The 18,129-nt window shown below is 49.7% G+C and overlaps 1 protein-coding gene across 11 annotated transcripts in view; it reads right to left on the bottom strand.

Annotated features, from left to right (window-relative positions):
* Positions 1-500: 500 nt before the first annotated feature.
* The window catches only part of LOC115550393 (pleckstrin homology domain-containing family A member 5), a 66,554-nt gene continuing 48,925 nt past the window's right edge, over positions 501-18,129 (bottom strand). For 6 of the 11 annotated variants that reach the window (XM_030365351.1, XM_030365352.1, XM_030365358.1 and 3 more), the window contains 17 exons: positions 17,894-17,983; positions 17,173-17,292; positions 15,845-15,898; positions 15,032-15,112; positions 12,797-12,859; positions 12,617-12,697; positions 11,894-12,043; positions 11,351-11,452; positions 9,949-10,086; positions 8,639-8,765; positions 8,244-8,359; positions 6,902-7,117; positions 5,408-5,563; positions 4,052-4,185; positions 2,904-3,046; positions 2,502-2,598; positions 501-1,855 (listed from right to left, as the gene is read on the bottom strand). In XM_030365351.1, the coding sequence (XP_030221211.1) occupies positions 2,510-2,598; positions 2,904-3,046; positions 4,052-4,185; positions 5,408-5,563; positions 6,902-7,117; positions 8,244-8,359; positions 8,639-8,765; positions 9,949-10,086; positions 11,351-11,452; positions 11,894-12,043; positions 12,617-12,697; positions 12,797-12,859; positions 15,032-15,112; positions 15,845-15,898; positions 17,173-17,292; positions 17,894-17,983 (1,860 nt within the window). In that variant the 3' untranslated portion in view covers positions 501-1,855; positions 2,502-2,509. The remainder of the gene's footprint in view (positions 1,856-2,501; positions 2,599-2,903; positions 3,047-4,051; positions 4,186-5,407; positions 5,564-6,901; positions 7,118-8,243; positions 8,360-8,638; positions 8,766-9,948; positions 10,087-11,350; positions 11,453-11,893; positions 12,044-12,616; positions 12,698-12,796; positions 12,860-15,031; positions 15,113-15,844; positions 15,899-17,172; positions 17,293-17,893; positions 17,984-18,129) is intronic. The other 5 variants (XM_030365354.1, XM_030365362.1, XM_030365357.1 and 2 more) reach the window with 3 other exon arrangements.

The raw sequence follows: 18,129 nt of genomic DNA, 5'->3' as shown, positions 1-18,129 counted from the left end.
TTTACAATGGTTATTTTAATTAATAGTACCAGAATCAGGCCCCCCGTTTTTGGCCTGAATGGAGAGAAGTGGGTTTTTGTATGTTATGCGCGTTATCTTTATTATTGAGATTACCCCAAGATCGATCATGCAACATTTTATATAAACATACGTGCTTATTACACAATTAATTAATCAATCGATGTGTTGTATGTTTTTGTATGCGCCTTATATAAATGTTACGATCAGTGTTCAACAAGGAGATGGTATTAGATGTGCCACAAGAGGGCGCTCCAAGTTTACTCTTTTTTTTAGTAACATTTGCCTGGTCGATTCTCAAAATACCAATGTCCACGTCTGACCTTTGAGACCTACAGACTTCATATTTTTCCTGTGTTTATGGCAGCCCAAACTGTCCGTGAACAGACAAAAAATATCATGTCAAAATCATCAGGGAGCGACCATCCAGGTTGAGGGTCTTGAGTTTCAAAGCAAATAACTCACCCGAAAACAAACAATCATACACAATACCTCAATAAAACGGCAACGTTTATTTGACATGATATAAAACAGATGGGATATTAACATATCATTGGCATATGAGCTGCAGTATGTAACCCTATGCAATGGAAACATCCCCCATCGTTCTGTACCATGTACAATATATACACAACGAACCTCTGGTAATTACATGTTTTACAAATGGGAAACTATTTATACCAGATCCAAGAACAAAAAAACCTCCTTATTGCTTTTTACATGTGCTATTCCTTTACTCGTCTCAGCTTAAGGACTCAGATCTGGTCTTAAAATAGAACCAAACTTTTAAAAAAATCCTTCTGTTTGTTTAAATATATCTCTACGCAACAGAAAAATAACATAGCATAGCACTTCTTAAGCCAAAACATTCACATGTGTGCCGGCAATAGACTGCGGGGAGTAATCAATATACAAATAAATAAAAACCGCGAAATAAGCTGAAAACAAAAACACAGCAAGATGTCACCTCTTTGAAAGAAGGATTAATAGCCTCAAATAAAACAAAGGTTTTCCCTTCTAAAAACCGGTTCAATGTGTGATCATTTGGTTTTACTTACCTTGTGGGAAACTAAAAAGCAGGCTCTTTTTTTTTTTTTTTTTTTTAAACCAAGCACTGAACTAAAATAAAAGCATGTAAAACATCTGTAAAAACAGGTTATGTAAAAACATTTGGCTTGGTCTGTTCCAATTTTAAATAAAGTTACGGTGTAACCATGGTACTGTAGGTTTATACAGGGTCCGTATGCTCACACCATGGTCACACACACACACACACACACACACACACACACACACACACACACACACACACACACACACACACACACACACACACACACACACACACACACACACACACACACACACACACACACTCTCTCAACTACAAAACAATAAAAAAGGAAAAATTGGCAAGCCTATAAATAAAAAGACAAAGAACCACCACAAAAACTGTCTATTGGCCTTGTGTTGCTCGCCACCACCAGGTGGGATAAGTGTTCATGAGAAAGGTTTCTGCTGTGGACCGCAGCAGTATCACAGAGGGAGTGGTGTGTGTGTGTGTGTGGGGGGGGGGGGGCGCAGTTAGGCCAGGTCACAGTGAGCCATTGGGGGGAGCTGGGCGGTATGGCCCCGACCCAATGGTGTTGGATGATTGTGTAAGCGTCCGCCCTGGCGATGTGCTGTCCAAGAAGGTGGGGAGGAGATTAGGGTGTGTGTGTGTGTGTGTGTGGGGGGGGGGGGGGGGGGGGGGGGCCTTCATGGCCAGGCGGTCGTGTTCATAGGCCGGCCATGTCTGATCTTCAAGTGGAAGTCTTCACAGAGGCCAGAGCCTGGGCTGCAGACAGAGAGATAAACAGTCAGAGCCAGTGACAGACAGCGAGACAGAGCAAGAGACAGAGAGACCGACAGAGAAACAGACAACGACAGAGAGAGAGTAACAGAGAGCAAGGGAGAGACAGAGTGTGAGAAAGAGAGAGAGAGAGACAGACAGACCGACAGAGACGGAGTGAGAAAAAGAGTGAGACAGAGAGTGAGGGTCAGAGACATAGGTGGAGACAGAGGGGGATAGAGCGATCAGGAGAGAAGGAGAGAGTGTGAAGTCCTATCAGTCCACAGGATCATCGTAGGTTTTCCATCTCAGTGGTCCAAACCATTAGAAAATAGACTACACAGAAATTTGAACAATATGTTTCAGCCCTTACTGCTAGGGTATGATTATGGTTGGGGGGAATGGAACATTATGTGCCCATAAAACAAAATTATTATCATCATCGTCGTTTTAATTATGTCCCCATATCTTTCCTAACTAACTTCCAGGTTGCCCTACTCCTAACAGATTTAACCAAAGGGAGGACGGCATCTCAGCTTAAAACATGCTGCATTACTTTGAACGGGGCACTCTTCCTCCCACACAACAACAACAACATTGAAACACGGTAGATACAGAAAGAAAACAAAACAACAAAAGACAAAACTCTTACTGGGGACACTAGACACACATGAAATGAGTCCCGTCTGGGAGCGGAGTGTTAGGTGACAGTGGTGGATGGACTGGGGTGGATGACGACAGGCTTTTCACTGCAACGGAGACCGGCACGTTAAATATGCACACACTCACTCGCTCACATTTACCAACCGCACAGCCTACGCATTCCATTTGGAGATAAGCAAATTAGTAAAGTAAATGGAACACCGGAAAAGGCAAATGCAATTAGGCAACGTAATTGAATACACAAAAACATGAGACTGGCACAAAACGATGATGAACCTGCTGCAGCTGAATACAGCGAGCTCAGTGAGTGAGACCCAGACCCACGGAGACCGCCAGGGATTACACACTGGCTTGGTCCGTGTTTAGAACCCATACGCAAAAGGAGGTGTACCTGCAACCAGCTTGCTGCGTTTGGAGGCCTCTGCAGCCAGCTCGTAGGAGATGTTGATCATCTTCTCCTTCTCCTGCACCTCTGCCTCCACCTCGGCCTCCTGCTCCGGACTCACCGGCATGTTGGGTGGAGCGTTCTGCATGCTATGAACACACACACACACACACACACACACACACACACACACACACACACACACACACACACACACACACACACACACACACACACACACACACACACACACACACACACACACACACACACACACACACACACAAAGTTGTTTTCACATGACAGACAGAGTTGCAGAAGACAAAGCATAAGGATACGGGTCGGAAAGGCTTTGACATGTGTACCCCAGGAGTGATCTCTGATCCAGGAGTCCTGCTGTCAATACAGAACCTCGGGGGCACACAGAGTCTGGGTTGCAAACCAAAGACTGAATATTTAATAAGCTTGTTTCGACAGTGGCAAGTCTGCACCCGTCGATGCGCAACGTCGGCCGACACTTTTCCGAAGAATGACAGATGTTTTAGCTGTGTCTCCCAACTGAGAAATGTGTATTAATGCCGGGCGAGTTTGTGTTTGCGCTGTCAGCCAATTAGACGCTTCAGATCTCCGCCTCCAGTAACATCGCCGACACAAACACAAACACAAACAGAAAGGAAGAGAAGAGGAACGCTCCAATCGCCCGGATTAGAGCGAGTCGGCTTTGATTGCTGCTCTTTGGTGACACTACCCCAGGACCGAAAAAACAACAACATGTTTTTCCTTCAATTCTCGGTTCAAATAGAAAACAGCATCTGACATTTAGAGGGAAATGTCACCGTGGCAAAGAGGGACAAACGCTAACTTCACAGCACATCAGTGGCTCTGCTCTGCATGAAGGGGTGCAGACAGGCGGCACAGATGGTCCAGAAGCATTCTCTGGTCCCGCTGTCCCGCTACAACCTCCAGCCGGCTAATCTGTCGCTCCCCAACCCGCGCCCTTTACTGCTCAGGGAGCTCATGTCACCTTCAGGCGAACGCTCGCCCTGTCAGTGTGAAGAACAACCTCTCCCACCGCCTGGCGAGATCCTTGTCGACGGAGTAATGGGCATGCGGGGCGGCGGACGGGAGGAAGGCGATAGCCCGACCGTGTCTACCTGTTCCTGGCTATCAGGGCTTTGATGCGGTCCACCTTCCTCTGCTTGTCAGCCTCCTGCTCCGGGCTCGGGGCGTCCTCCGGGTCCGACTCCACGTAGCGCTCCGGGATCACCACCTTGTCAGGCACCGACAGCTGGGAGCGGTGGACGAGGGCGACAACACAGAGAGAGAGACAGAGAAACAGGAAGGGAGACAGGGAGACAGAGACAGAGACAGAGACAGAGAGAGAGAGAGACAGGGAGGGAGACAGAGACAGAGAGGGACAGAGACAGAGACAGAGACAGAGAGAGAGAGAGAGAGAGAGACAGGGAGGGAGACAGAGACAGAGAGAGAGACAGGGAGACAGGGAGAGAGAGACAGGGAGAGAGACAGGGAGACAGAGACAGGGAGACAGACAGGGAGAGAGAGACGGGAGAGAGAAAGGGAGGGAGACAGAGAGACAGGGAGACAGAGAGACAGGGAGACAGAGAGAGAGAGATACAGCGAGGGAGACAGGGAGATAGAGAGACAGAGAGAGAGAGAGAGAGAGAAAAAAAATATATGTTAAACAATATATTAAATAAATGAGAAAGAGAGTGAGAGAGACAGAGCGTGAATGTTAAAGCCGAAAGGGGCACACAGATGCATAGATAATCTTGACTTGTGAGGAATTTCAATAAGGCGTGGCAGACGCAGTATTAATTCATATCCCCCCTGTCTCTCGCTGGACCTTTTTTGGGTCTGGCATTCTCTCCTGATCTGAGGATCGCCGCTAGTGACTAGGCCGGTGATAATGCAAAAAGCTTTATGGCATAATTATTTTGGTTGTACATAAGTCAGCGACGGGTGACATCACACGTGGGAGGAGTTTGAAGGCTAATGATGACTAATCCTCCCTCACAGCTGTTGGTAGAAGAGGGGCATGTTAATGCTATCCAGGTGAAGGTGTTTCCATTAGAGATCCACGTCATCTCCAATATTTTGAATGCCTGCGTTTCTCTTTAATGGGGTCTGCAGGTCCATTCACTTCACCATGGGAGAACGCAACCACCTCCACACACACACACACACACACACACCAATCTCCACCCCCCCCAAAACAGAAACACTCACACCCCCCCACACACACACACACACACACCTCTACTCCCCCCTCCCCCACACACCGACTCCCTTTTCCCACCTCCAAAACACCCCCCTGCCCACCCACTCCCACCTCAAGTCACCCCTACCTCCACTCAAACCCAGCCCCACTAACCCCCCCTCCACCCACCCCCATCTCCACCTCAACACACACACCCCCCTCCACACACACACCCCCCTCCACACACACACCCACCTCCACACACACACACACACACAGCCACACACACTACCTCTCGGTCCATGTTGAAGTGCTGCGAGGCCTCCTTCAGGCGGGCGATCTCCTGGGCGGGCGTCTCCTGGTCCCGGACCACGTCCTGCATCCTCAGAGAGTTCTCCAGCTCCAGGATGTCGTTGCCCATCACGTCCTCCCTGCGCCGGCTCTGGAGCTGAGGGGCACACGGGGACGGGGAGGTGAGGGGGACACTTGGTATGGAGACAGGGTCGCGGCCCAGTGTTGGAAAAACAACATCTTTAGAAAGGACTCATGTCGAGATGGATGGATGCTTTGGTTGATTCCGAAGGAAATTCAAAATCCAATCCAAATTCCAGTAAGCACAGGACACACACACACACACATAAAGAGGTCAACAAAAACTAAGTGATTGGTAGTAGCTGAAACAAGTAAAGAAAAAAGGAAAATAATGTTGTAAAAAGTGTGTCACTGCCTTAGCCTGCAGCCAGTTCTACTCCTGATCTATCCCAAGTGCAGATCAGGAGTTTGGATACCTGAAATGAATGCAACACTCCGAGAACCAGTCTCCTCCCTTGATACAAAGCCTTGGATAGCCATCTTGTGAATTATTAAGACTTTTTAAGAATTTAATTCCCTTGAGAATAAGTGTGAGTATCAGCATATTGCTGCTACATACGGCTTTGCTAGCACAATAATAAATGAGGGGAACTCGCTTGTGTAATCAATTCACAGCTGCGCGAGCTGACTAGGCAACGGTAAAATGTGAGAAAGACCTCTCAATGAAAACGTGGGTCTGTGTGTGTGTACTTTGAAGCCTGCTCCTACCATCCTCACCATGCGTTTATTCAGCAGACATGCATGTGATTAAGTCGCAGTTAGGGGAGAGGCACCTCCTCTCCTCAGCCCCGTCGCAGCCCTCAGCGCAGCGTCTAATCAGCGCTGTGTCAACCTTTTAATTTGGCGAGCGCTGCTAGGATAATCAAAGCGGCAGACAGTGATGGCTCCCTCCTCAACCGACACAAATGACACGCTTCGGTCCTCAATGGCCAACGCTAGCGTCGCCTCGATGTTCGTCAATCATTTTGTGGTGTTCCCCGTTGAGAACAGAAAACGGTGTGTTGCCTTGACGCAGCGTTGGCAGCGTACGCGGGGGTAACCGGGCGGATTTGCAGAGAGTCAAACCAATAACCTTCGGGTTGGGAGTGGAGCAACCTTGCAGCTGCTCCACTATCCGGTACCCCTGTACCGTAAGGGGACCCTAATTAGCCATTAATTAACGTTACTTAATGGAGTAATAAGCATGATAATATAGTTAGCATAGTGGTTAAAACTAGGGTTTGTGGGTTATAATCATTTATACATTTTTGTAAAAGAATGGATAAATGATTAACCTGAACACCGTGAATAAACAGAACATGATTACAGCCTAACTATGCCTTAGTTAACTGTAGATTAACTGTTTGTTAATGCTTATAACTGCAGTGACTAATGTAAAGTGTAACTCGCCCCTGACGTGGGGGGTCCCCTCTACCTGAGTGCTGCGGGGCGGGGTCTCCCTGGTGAAGGAGGGGCTGCGGCTGGGCGTGTTCTCCTGGCCCCCGCCCAGCACGCTGCGACCCCCCTTCTTCTTCTCCCGGAGCGCCCCCTGCTGGTGGCGCCGGATCCGCTCCAGCTGCTCCTCCACGCTCATCCTGGGACGGGCGCTCTCTGACCCGCCCAGCTGGTCCGCGGCGCTGCGGGGACGGTCCTGGACACACACACACACACACACACACACACACACACACACACACACACACACACACACACACACACACACACACACACACACACACACACACACACACACACACACACACACACACACAAAAACCATGTTTAGTTTTAATTCCGGCATGAACACATTCCTGCCTTCCTGACAGAAGCCCTGCGTTGGTCGATGGCTGACCGCCTTGCACTGGGGCATTGGGGACAGAGGGGAGAAAGAGTTGGTGCTCTGACAGGGATGCAGACCGCCGGAAGGGCCTGGCAGATGCAGCACACGGACAAAGCCAGCCACCAGCACCACTTGGGCTATCTGGGCTGTTCAGGATTCTGGGGCAGGGACGAGGTCCGCTGGCACGCGACACGCGCTCCCCATCACAGGCCGACGAGGACCGAGTTCAGCTTGAATAGAATTGGTGGTTCAACTTTTGCCAGGGGGCGGAGGATGAGGTTCAAGCATTCAGCCGTGCTTTGAAAGAAAATCTTTCTCTGATACAAGCAGGCAGATGCACACAGACACACACAGGCAAACACACACACACACACACACACACACACACACACACACACACACACACACACACACACAGCCAGATGCACACGGACAAACACAGGCAAACACACACACACAAACACACAGCCAGATGCACACAGACAAACACACACACACACACAGGCAGATGCACACAGGCAGATGCAAATACACACACACACACACTCTCTCCACTGCGGTGGTTCTAATAACACGGTTAGTAAATTAAAGTGGTGACTCTGTGGAAACTGAATGTAAATCAGGCCTGGCGTTTATGTGACTCCAGCCCACTAGGAGAATGTGAGTCAGGGCTTCATCCCCCTCCCCCTCCCCCACGTGATATGTTTCCATAAAAAAAAGACAGACAAACAAATCCGACTTTGAAGAACAAGCTGTTATCCGTGACGGCCCATTACATCCCTAAGATGTGATGCATGAAGAGCACAATAATACGGTATCATGCTCGTTGGATTTGTTTATCAACTAAAATCCTCATCTCAAAGCTATTTTCCTGATATGATCACAGGGTTTCTGGTCCCGGTGAGCACCAGGCAATTCGGACCGGTTCTCTACTCACGTTTCTGGATTCGGGCCTCCTGCTCTTCCTCAGGGTGACGTAGGACCCTATGGAGGAGGAGTCCATCATCGGAGACTTGGTTCTCGGGGGTACGATGCCCACTGGGTAGCAGACCCCTGGAGCAACGCAGAAGAACGATGGTTCACGACACATTGTGGCTGCTTCGTCAAAGAAACCACAGAGGGGTTGCACGCACTTCTTATGACACTATCAATGAATCTTCCAAATAAAAGGGGCTGAATGAATTATATATACAAGTCAGAATAAGATGCTGAAAGACCTTGCTAGCTCAAGGTCTGCACCAAAAGATATTCCCTGACAAGGCTCTCCCCAGTCCATTGTCTGGTGTAGCAAGACGCGCTAAAAAGTACGGATGAACCGAGGAGAGCCGGTACCTCTGCTGGCGGAGGACTCCCTCTCCCCCAGGTGGTCTCCTCCCGACCGGTCCTCTCCGTTGCTCTCGTCCACCTCGGCCACCGTGGTGAGCTCCGGCTCGCTCTTGTACAGCCGGTAGTCTGGTCCCTGGACCCGGGGGGGGGGGGGGGGGGGGGGTAGACAAGGCAGACGTTCACAGGACAGTCAAGAGATCCACCCACGGCTCGATGGCTGATGATTCACGACCGGGCCTTCAGGCTCCGGAGTGAGTCATCGGTATTGTGGGGAATGACACCATCGCATTGTGGCGGAGTCTAACAGAACGGCCGAGTTTTTGTGATTGAATGGTGATGAGAGAGAACATCACACGTTTTAGGCTCAGCATCGAGGGGGGGGGGGGGGGGTGGATGGTTGTGAGAAGAGCCGTGTTTCCGTGTCTTTGGTGGAACAGTAAAGTTAAACACAAAGCGGAAACATCAGGGTGCTTTGTCGTGGATTCTTCATCACAGAGGGAACACAAGACGAGATGCTACAGCAACCCCAGATAACAACATAAACGCTGGAAAACAAATCAAAACAGGACTACAGAAAATGAAGAAAACCAGGAGGCGTAATCACAAAACAAAACCAAAAGACCATGAGCAGCAAAAAAGATAAATCAAAAGAACTTAAATCCACAGAAGATAAATGTGCGTTTCAGGCATCGCATCGGCAGGCTGCAGACGGCAGATAACTTGATGGGTTTGACACAAAAAATAACAAACATGAATAAAAATATACAGATAACAAAGAAAAACGAGAAAACTGTGGTGAAAGGCAGGCCAGCTGGGGGGGGGGGGGGGGGGGGGCTATGGTGGGACAGCCACGGCGGGAACATAACAGCCTTACGCTGTGCGCTCCGTTCCGGGCGCCATTCTTGCGTTCCTCCGGCCTGTGGAGGGTGGAGGGGCGGACCCCGACGTGGGGGGGCGGGGGAGGCACGGAGGGAGGGTTGGACTCGTAGGACTGGGGTAGGGGCGGCCGCGGGGGGACCGGCTCCTCCCCCGGCCGCGGCTCCTGCTCCTGGTGGTCCTGCTTCTGTGGATCACATGAGGCACCACAGCTCCGTGACGGGGGGGCCGCCCGGGGTGACCCCAGCCCCACCGCGGGGCTGACCGAACACGCTGGACATGAGCACCAGCGCCCCCACTGGCAGCTGATGACACACGGCCACGCGGCCACACGGCCACGTTGCGCCATCGGCGCAACGAGAGCAAAAAAAAGGCTAAGGAAAAAAAATCTCGGACACCCGACCCCGGTCCGGTCAGGTGCGCGGCGGGGGGCGCCTCACCTCGGTCATGGGCACGGAGCTGTAGCAGCCGTCGGGCCCGGGCCTCTGGGGCCGGTGTTTACTGAGGGCCTCCATCACGTCCTGGATCCGCCACAGCTCCTTCTGGATGTTGACGTGCTGCTGACTGGGAGGCTCCGTCTGGAGGACGGACACACACACACACACACGCACACGCACACGCACACACACACACACACACACACACACACACACACACACACTTTATGTACCCGAGTGAGAAGGATAGTCTCATGGCTTAGATAATTTGGTTTCTGGCTTCTAGCCAGTAGCTGAGTAGCTGAAGGCTACTGGGTTCGATTCCCAATATCCGCAACCCAGCCAGCAGGCGCCCTTGAGCAATGCCCTAAGCCCCCCATCGGCTCCTCCGTGACATGAATTCACTGCAGGTTGCTCTTGGAAAAAGTAACAGCAAACAGTGCAAAACAGTGAATTAATTTGAGCTCTGGGGTGAACTTAGGTGAGAACAGTGGTGCAGGGGACGGGGGGAATAAGGGGCGGAGCAGCAGGCTGGTAGTGGGAGGAGTGGGGGAAACCGACGGGCCTGGTGAGGTGTGCAGTCACGCTGGAACACTCGGGCAGTGGTTCACTGAGAGCAGGGAGGGGCAGCGAGGCGAGGGGAGGAGAGTGCTCTGGGGTGCACTCAGGATTGATCAAGAGAGAGGGAGGGATTATGGCCAGTTAATTATCCACAGCATCCTCATGACAGGTGTGTGCGTGCGCGTATGTGTGTGTGTGTGTAAAGAAGGCCACCTAAAGCTGCATTGAGCCAAGACCCCCGCCCCCACCACCGGAACTCTAACTCAGCCTCTGACTCATACTCCAGCAGGAATAGTGAGTGTCTTCCCCTCCTCGCTGCCCCCCCCCCCCCCCCCCGATGAAAGACGAGATAAAACACAGATCTAATTGAGGCACGCCCGCTCATCGCTGCAGTCATCAATCAGCCGGCAAGCCGCCTTGATCTCTGGTCCCTGCAGAACAGGCGGTGCTCAGAACCCCTACCATACCTCCAGCTTTGCTAAAGAAAAGTTTGGGCTTTTTCGGAGGCAATTACTGGGTGCAGTGGAGGTTGTCCTCCGTTATCAGGTGCCTGTAGGGTTGTCTGTACCTCTCTCCTCCGTTTCATTCACAGAGATGGATGTGATAAAGAAGGGCTTTACAAGTAAACATTTAATCCCAGGCTCCCCCCTTCCGCTCTCAAGCACCCCTTCCCTCTTTCCCTCGCTCTTCCGTACACTCAGAGATGTTGACAGGGACTATTGTGTTGCGTTGTTCTCTTGTTTGAGTCACCTAAATAATAGGAGGCATGAACCGAGATAGGGCTCAGGAACCTTTGAGACCACCAGAGTGTTTGTGATGTGCGCCTACGGTCTGTGGCCCCTACCTGCGGGCTCCCCAGGGCCTCCAGCTGCTCCAGGAGGTTGGTCCGGGCGGCGTTCACGTCTCCCTCCAGCCTGTCGTAGTCCCTCCACGACCGCTCCATCTCCTAGCGCCGCCACACACACACACAATAAAGCACCTTCCTGTGTGTGTGTGTGTGTGTGTGTGTGTGTGTGTGTGTGTGTGTGTGTGTGTGTGTGTGTGTGTGTGTGTGTGTGTGTGTGTGTGTGTGTGTGTTCGCTCCTGGCCATTTCCGCTCCTTCAAAGCTTTCATCATTTATAATTTCTTCATCGTCATAATCCAATAATAAGCCTCAGTAAATATCATCAACATGTGATCACTGTCTATGCACATCTCTCCGACTAGTGCATTGTGTATGAAGGGCGCTACATAAATAAGGCTGACATGCAAACCATTAACGGTATCTCGCCCTTCGTCGGTTTGTGCCTCGCAGAGAGCGTTAAATATTCCAATGGTATTCGGCGGTGCTACAGAGAGAGTACGGGCCCTGCCCAGCCCAGTGTGTGAGTGCATCGGCCTCTTTACCGCAGAGACTCTGGTGAGCTCCCTGCAGGTGCTGAGCAAGCCGCTCTGCAGCAGATCCCTCTGCTGGATCACGCTCTGCATGGCGGCGGGGTTACCGGAGCCCAGCTCGATCTCCTGACTGGCTGACAGCAGCGCCGTCTCCAGGGTGTGCTGCGGAACACAGCGGGACAAGGGGAGAGGACGCGGTGCACGGGGAGACATGAGTTCACGCTCTCTGCCAGACACGCACTCGAGTAAACAGCAGCTCATGAATGCTAATGTGTCGATGGAATTTCCCCCGGGGGTCGTGACAAACTTCCGATGCGGAAAGTAAAAACAGTATCATCAATTTGAAAGTCCTGGGGTTTTACGCTCGTTCACACACAAGCTCATGTCAATGTTTGAGGAAACGCGTCTCTGTTACAGATCCTATCGGCAACATATTCTAAATTTCTATCCAAGTTCAGTGTAACACCCGCGGTCAAGTCGATACAGAATAGAGCTTGTACATCGCAACATCACATGGCTTAGACCCCTTCCATTTTGAGAGCATAGGAGCAATGGAACGTTTTCATCAGCATAGGTTTCGGTATATTTACGTTGACTAAGGATTTTTCATGACTACAACTCTCAAAATGGCCGGGTATCTCCAACTGGGCCTCCCATGATGCATTGTGACGACAAGCCCTATAAACACCAGCGTGTGGAGTAATGGCTGGATGAAAAAGGTGGACCCCCACTTACCTTCTCGCGGTGCAGCTGCTGTACTTTGCTCCCCTGGGCCCTCACCACCTTGTCCTGCTCACACAGGCGGCTGAGCTTGGTCTGTAAAGCACAAGAAGAACCCGCAAAGAAAGTCACCTCCCAAGAATTCAGGATGACATGATGAGGGCACGAGAGTGGAACTGATGGGCTGGCACTTACATCAACGTCAGCCTCTTCCTGCCTGCTCATGTAGGTGTGAGCCCTGTAGTCGTCTGGACTCAGCTGGAAGAGAACATGAGGGGTTAGTCAGAGCTGTGGAGAAACCCGCACCGCCAACATGGACACAGACTGGAGATCTAATGCAGTGTTGCGCCAGAGGCTTCATCTCTCTGCGTCGCCGTGAAGAGGAGCAGGAGGGGGAAATGGGGGGGGGGGGGGTTCTTTGGTTTGGAGGTCATTTTTCACAGTTAGTCAAACTTTGTTACTAACGCAACACTTTCTACTCTGCAGCCAGTCTAAACATAGCCATTCCGGTGACTTGTGTTTCAATGTTAACACTGCTTTTGTCTCCATCAGGGGAAGGCTCGATATAACTCTGTTCCAAGTGCTGATGCAGGGGGCAACGCATGTGTTTGGGGGCTGAATAGTCGTGCTAAGTAGTAAGTCTGTCTTGCAGGCACGTACACGGCATGTCTGGCGTGGTGACTGTGGCTACATCGTTTGGTTGAGTCGTCTAGCAGAACTCCTTATTATTGAGAAGCTAGTCATAATGAGGCTCCATTCTGACCGTATTATAAATTCACCCCGAGTTGCACGACTGCATTGGATTCCATCGTTTCAAAAACAGGCTTTCATGTCTTAATAGTTTCATTTCAAAGGCAACAACACACAATAGCGACAACCTGGGCTGAGGTAAACATACTGATGACAACTTAAAATTGCTAAACATACTAATCACATCTTTTTAATTGCTAAATTGCTAAACTCAACCACAAAACACAATTACAGCAGGGGAAACCTGTACAGGAAAATGTGTTGCATATTCAAACACGAGGATCATGCAGGCCCTGCCATAGCCCAGGGTGCTCCGGTATGGGGGTGGGGCCGACAGTGGGTGGGGTGGGGCCGACAGTGGGTGGGGTGGGGTGGACAGGAGCCAGACTCCACTGGTGAGGGACGCCTTGTCCTCAGCACTTTTACACCCCCAGAGGCGGTCGCAAAAGTGGCAGATACAGATATGCGAGATGTAACAGAGATAGAGTCTTACACGCACACACACACACACACACACACACACACGCGCGCGCACACACACCGATCCCTCTCTATCCCTTCCATCAGCCATCAGGAGGACAAGGAAAGGGAGAGCAGAATGTAGACGGGCAAGTTTTAAACAAAGTCGATGTTTAAATACAGCTTCCTGTGTCCGCGACGTAAGCCTCCTGACACAACGCACCGTCTAACTACAGATTAGCTCAAGGTCTGTTTGTTTGTTACCAAACAGTGTGTACATAGCGCATCATTATGCCTGAATTTACTGGCCTAGAAAAGCAAATAAAGTGTCACGTATTTCGTTGGTATTATGGGATGGTGTTATTACAGGGTTATTGCAGAATGGTTAGTTCTAGAAGATGGTTTTAAGGATAAATAGCAGAGCTGAAACTTTGTTGAAACCACAAGTGGAACTGCTGTGGTACAATTAAACCGTTTAAACTTTTACTTTTTACTTTTAAATGATGTTAAGATCAATTGTGTGCCTTTGGATAATGTGAACTGTGAGACGCTACTATGTTCTCCTTCAAGCATCGGTGGATATAAAATCCCAATCCTCTACTGCATAAAAACAAAAACAAAGCTAAGGCTTTGTTACACTTGCCGTCTCAACAGTCCTTTTGTGGATCCGTCAGAACGGCTCGCATTGAAACGCCTGTCGTAACCAAGCCATTAATTTAAGTTCGGAACTACTGCATTCTTTGCTCTGTTTCCAAAATAGTGTAGCCTTCACACGTGCTACTAATTTAGACACCAATTAGCCAGTTAAGACTTCAAAACTAGCGCACTAGCGCGTTACATAACACAGCAGGAATTTTACTGCAGGATAAACTACACCTTGCCCAGACACATCAAAACACAACCACGAGGAGAAGGGATCCGACGACTCGTGGGAGCCATACACACACACACACACCATACTGTTGTTTACAAGCCATGCCCTACAACGGTAAACAACCTCTCACGTGGAATCAGGGCAATGGATGGTGCAGCAAAACAAGCAACACACAGGGGCTGGTCTTGTGATGCCATGAAGACTTCCACAGCGGTGAGGAGTGTGTGTGTGTGGGGGGGGGGGATAGCATTGCATTGACAAGACCAGAGAACGAAACAAAAACATCAACAACGGCAGCAGCGACTGGAGACAGGGAGACGAGGAACAAAGCCTTGGCCGGCCCTTACTTGGTGGTAAAGTTGAGGCCTTGCGGCTGAGTTCTCAATCAAACTGTGTGTCATGGCGATTAAAGGCTCATTGTCCTTCATCTAGTTCAGTGTGGAGAGGAGCAATACGGAAATGTGTCAGTCCATATGACAAGGCTTCACGTCAGACCCAACACTTGACTCCTCGTGCACTGGCTCTTTTAAAAAGGAGATCACAGCGCATTTGATGCCAGGTACTCGGGGTAGAAAAAAGCACCAACTATTCCAAAAGGAGTCATCATATATAGGACGAGGGAAGACACAGAACATCAATACAGTTAATGAATAAGCGGCTTTGGAATACTGCCTGAAGGATTAATAGTAGAGCAGCCAAAGCGAGCACTGTGGCTTCATTGTGCTTCATAAATATTTTAAGACCGATCACTTGATAACAGGAAATGTATATTGGTCAATATCAAAAACATACTCAAAAAGACAAAGCAAATAAACAGAGAGGACCAAACTTGTTCTAAATAAGACATTACTGATCTCCTTGAGATATCAACCTGAGGCGTCAATAACGGATAGATGAAAAAAAATAGAGTTGTCTGGATAATTTGTAATAAAAGCAGCACAGGATCAGTAAAATCTCCTCGACACAACAGCAGCATGTCAAATTGCATAGGGATAAGCCAACCCACTGTTAAGGTTCTAGCTCAAAATTCCAAACAATACACCATAACCCTCATAACCATGGAGTAGGCCAAAAAAAGAGCTTCGGAGCGAACAGCCTTGACATCCAAAAGGTCAAAGACCACGAGCCATGCCTTAAACCATGCCATGCGGTTACCCCACCTGGTTGTCCAAATACATGAGGTTCCTTTGGAGGTGATGCGAGAGAATGTCGTTCTAACGTCAGCCGCAGGAAGAGAGGACCAAGAGAAGAGAGTAAGAAAGACAGAGAGAAATAGAGACAGCACAAGTGTATACACCGCGCTGACATACATACAAACACACCAAGAGAAGGGAGAAGTATAGCAGGCAGGAGAGGGAGGCCGACAAGTCGGCTTTGAACTCCGTATGAAAGGATGTTGATGGAGATGGAGAAGTGAACATGCACATTAAGGAACACTTGCATATCCAAACTGCCCAAAGCTGTGTTCCTTAAACTCATGACTTCAACTGGGACTTTTTGTGTTAAATTTCATGGAAACCAAATTACAATAATTTGACAATGCTAATCTAGGTCAACTTTAAACATTTACTCAGAGTAAATGATAGAGGGACCTGTATTATATGGTATGAGGAATGACTGATGAGCAGAGAAAAGCGAAAAGCATAAACTCAAATAACAAATGTGTTTAAATGGCAGCAATTGAGGTTTCATCATTTTAAGGTCTTAACCACAGATTCCTCAAATATCCTGGCACCACTCCTCTCCAAGCCTGCTTGACCTACATTAGTGACGGTCAACGTCTAAGGACAGACTTGAAAAGCAGTACAAAAATCCTGCATTACCATGCAAGTGTGCCAGTAGAGCTAAGCTTTCTTGGCTGGTTCCTCTAAGATCACCAACGGCTCAAGGTTGGTGTTCTTATTTCTCCACTAGCAGCTGTCAGGACTCTGGATAGACAGGCTTTCTCCCTCGGCTGGCTTAAATGTTGACTTGACTTCAAATCAAACCCCCAAAGATAATAGTTTTGAGACACGTTGGAACATGGAACCCAAAGCTCAAACATGACCTTATTTTTTTTATAGTGTCTCAAATGTGCTCTCTTGGTCTAAACATTTATTCTGGAAAAGTCTAATTCAGGCATTGAGAGTTAAATACTAATCAGAGTGTGAATAGCACAATCACTCAAACTGAAATAACATAACCCTCAAGAGTGCTAGTTTGGCCAGAGAAGACTTTGATTGACAGTTCTTCTTGCATACTCTCCTCTTCAGGAGGGAGGGGTGTGTGGGTTGCCGTTCTATCTGCAGCGGAGCATCACTGCTGCATGACTGCAGAGGAAACTGTCGTGCCAAGAAAAAAGAAAAAGACAGACCTCTAAAAGAGGTCCGTGGACCGAGATGGATGATGCACGCCGGTGACAATCGAACAGACGCTCGCACACACAGACACAGACACAGAACCAGACGCCCACACACGAGCCAGCAGAGGCGCCCGCTGGGGGCCTGACCTTTGGGGTGTCACCGTCAATGTTTAGTTGCATAAGCTGCGCTACAGTGTGCTCCCGGATGCTGTTAAGCTCCGCTTGCTGCCGTCGCAGCTTTATCAGCAGCAGAGTCAGCTCCTCCGGCTGCAGGGTTGGGGGAAGGGTGGGGGAGAGGAGTAGGGAAGGAGGGAGGGCAGGGGGAGTAGGGAAGGACGGGGGGGGGGGGGGGGGGAGGAGTAGGGTTGGTTTGTGGTGCAGCAGGCATCCAGGATACCGGGCCACGTCGACGGATACAGGAGAACGAAGCAGCGAAGGAGAGAAGGCGAGAGGAGCAGGAAAGGGTGTTTAGTAGCACCCCGTTGACAGTATAGGGGGGGGGGGTCTCAACGGATCAGACAGGGAAATGATTATCCAGGAAAGTCATTCGGTTCAATGCAATCCCAGAGGAGCATGCACAGTGCGGACGTCCTCTGGAGACCCGAATAGAGCCGGGCACAGAGACTCCAGACATGTTGTGCCCTTCTTACGGGTCGCTGGGCGGAACCTGACCTAGAAGTCAACAGTAAGAACACTCAAGGTCCCATGCACGAGTTTAAATGAGCCCAGCTGGAGGGGACGCACCCTACCCAAGTCTCTGTCATCTTACAAGTAAAAAGGGAGAGGAACGGGCGACCCAGACGACATTGGAGGGCAGAGTAAGGAGTAAAGGAGAGGGATGTGGGGGAGGGAGGGGTTAGGGACTGACCGTTTTGCCTTGTAGCGACTGGGCAGTGATAATCTGAACCGGCAGTCCTGAAGGCATGGATCTCCTGTCAGGGTGGAGTGTGTAGGCGTACTGTTGTGCAATAGAGGAAAAAATGACATTTTAAAAAGGGACAGGCACAACACAAAAACAGCTCTGTGACAATGATCAAGTCATTCTTTTGGAGGAAAAATAATAAGCTATTCGTGAGTAAAATGCTGTGAGAATATCTTTTCTGG

The sequence above is a fragment of the Gadus morhua genome, chromosome 9 (assembly GCF_902167405.1).
Source record: "Gadus morhua chromosome 9, gadMor3.0, whole genome shotgun sequence".
NCBI lineage: Eukaryota > Metazoa > Chordata > Actinopteri > Gadiformes > Gadidae > Gadus > Gadus morhua.
This window is presented reverse-complemented; position numbering and strand designations above follow the sequence as displayed.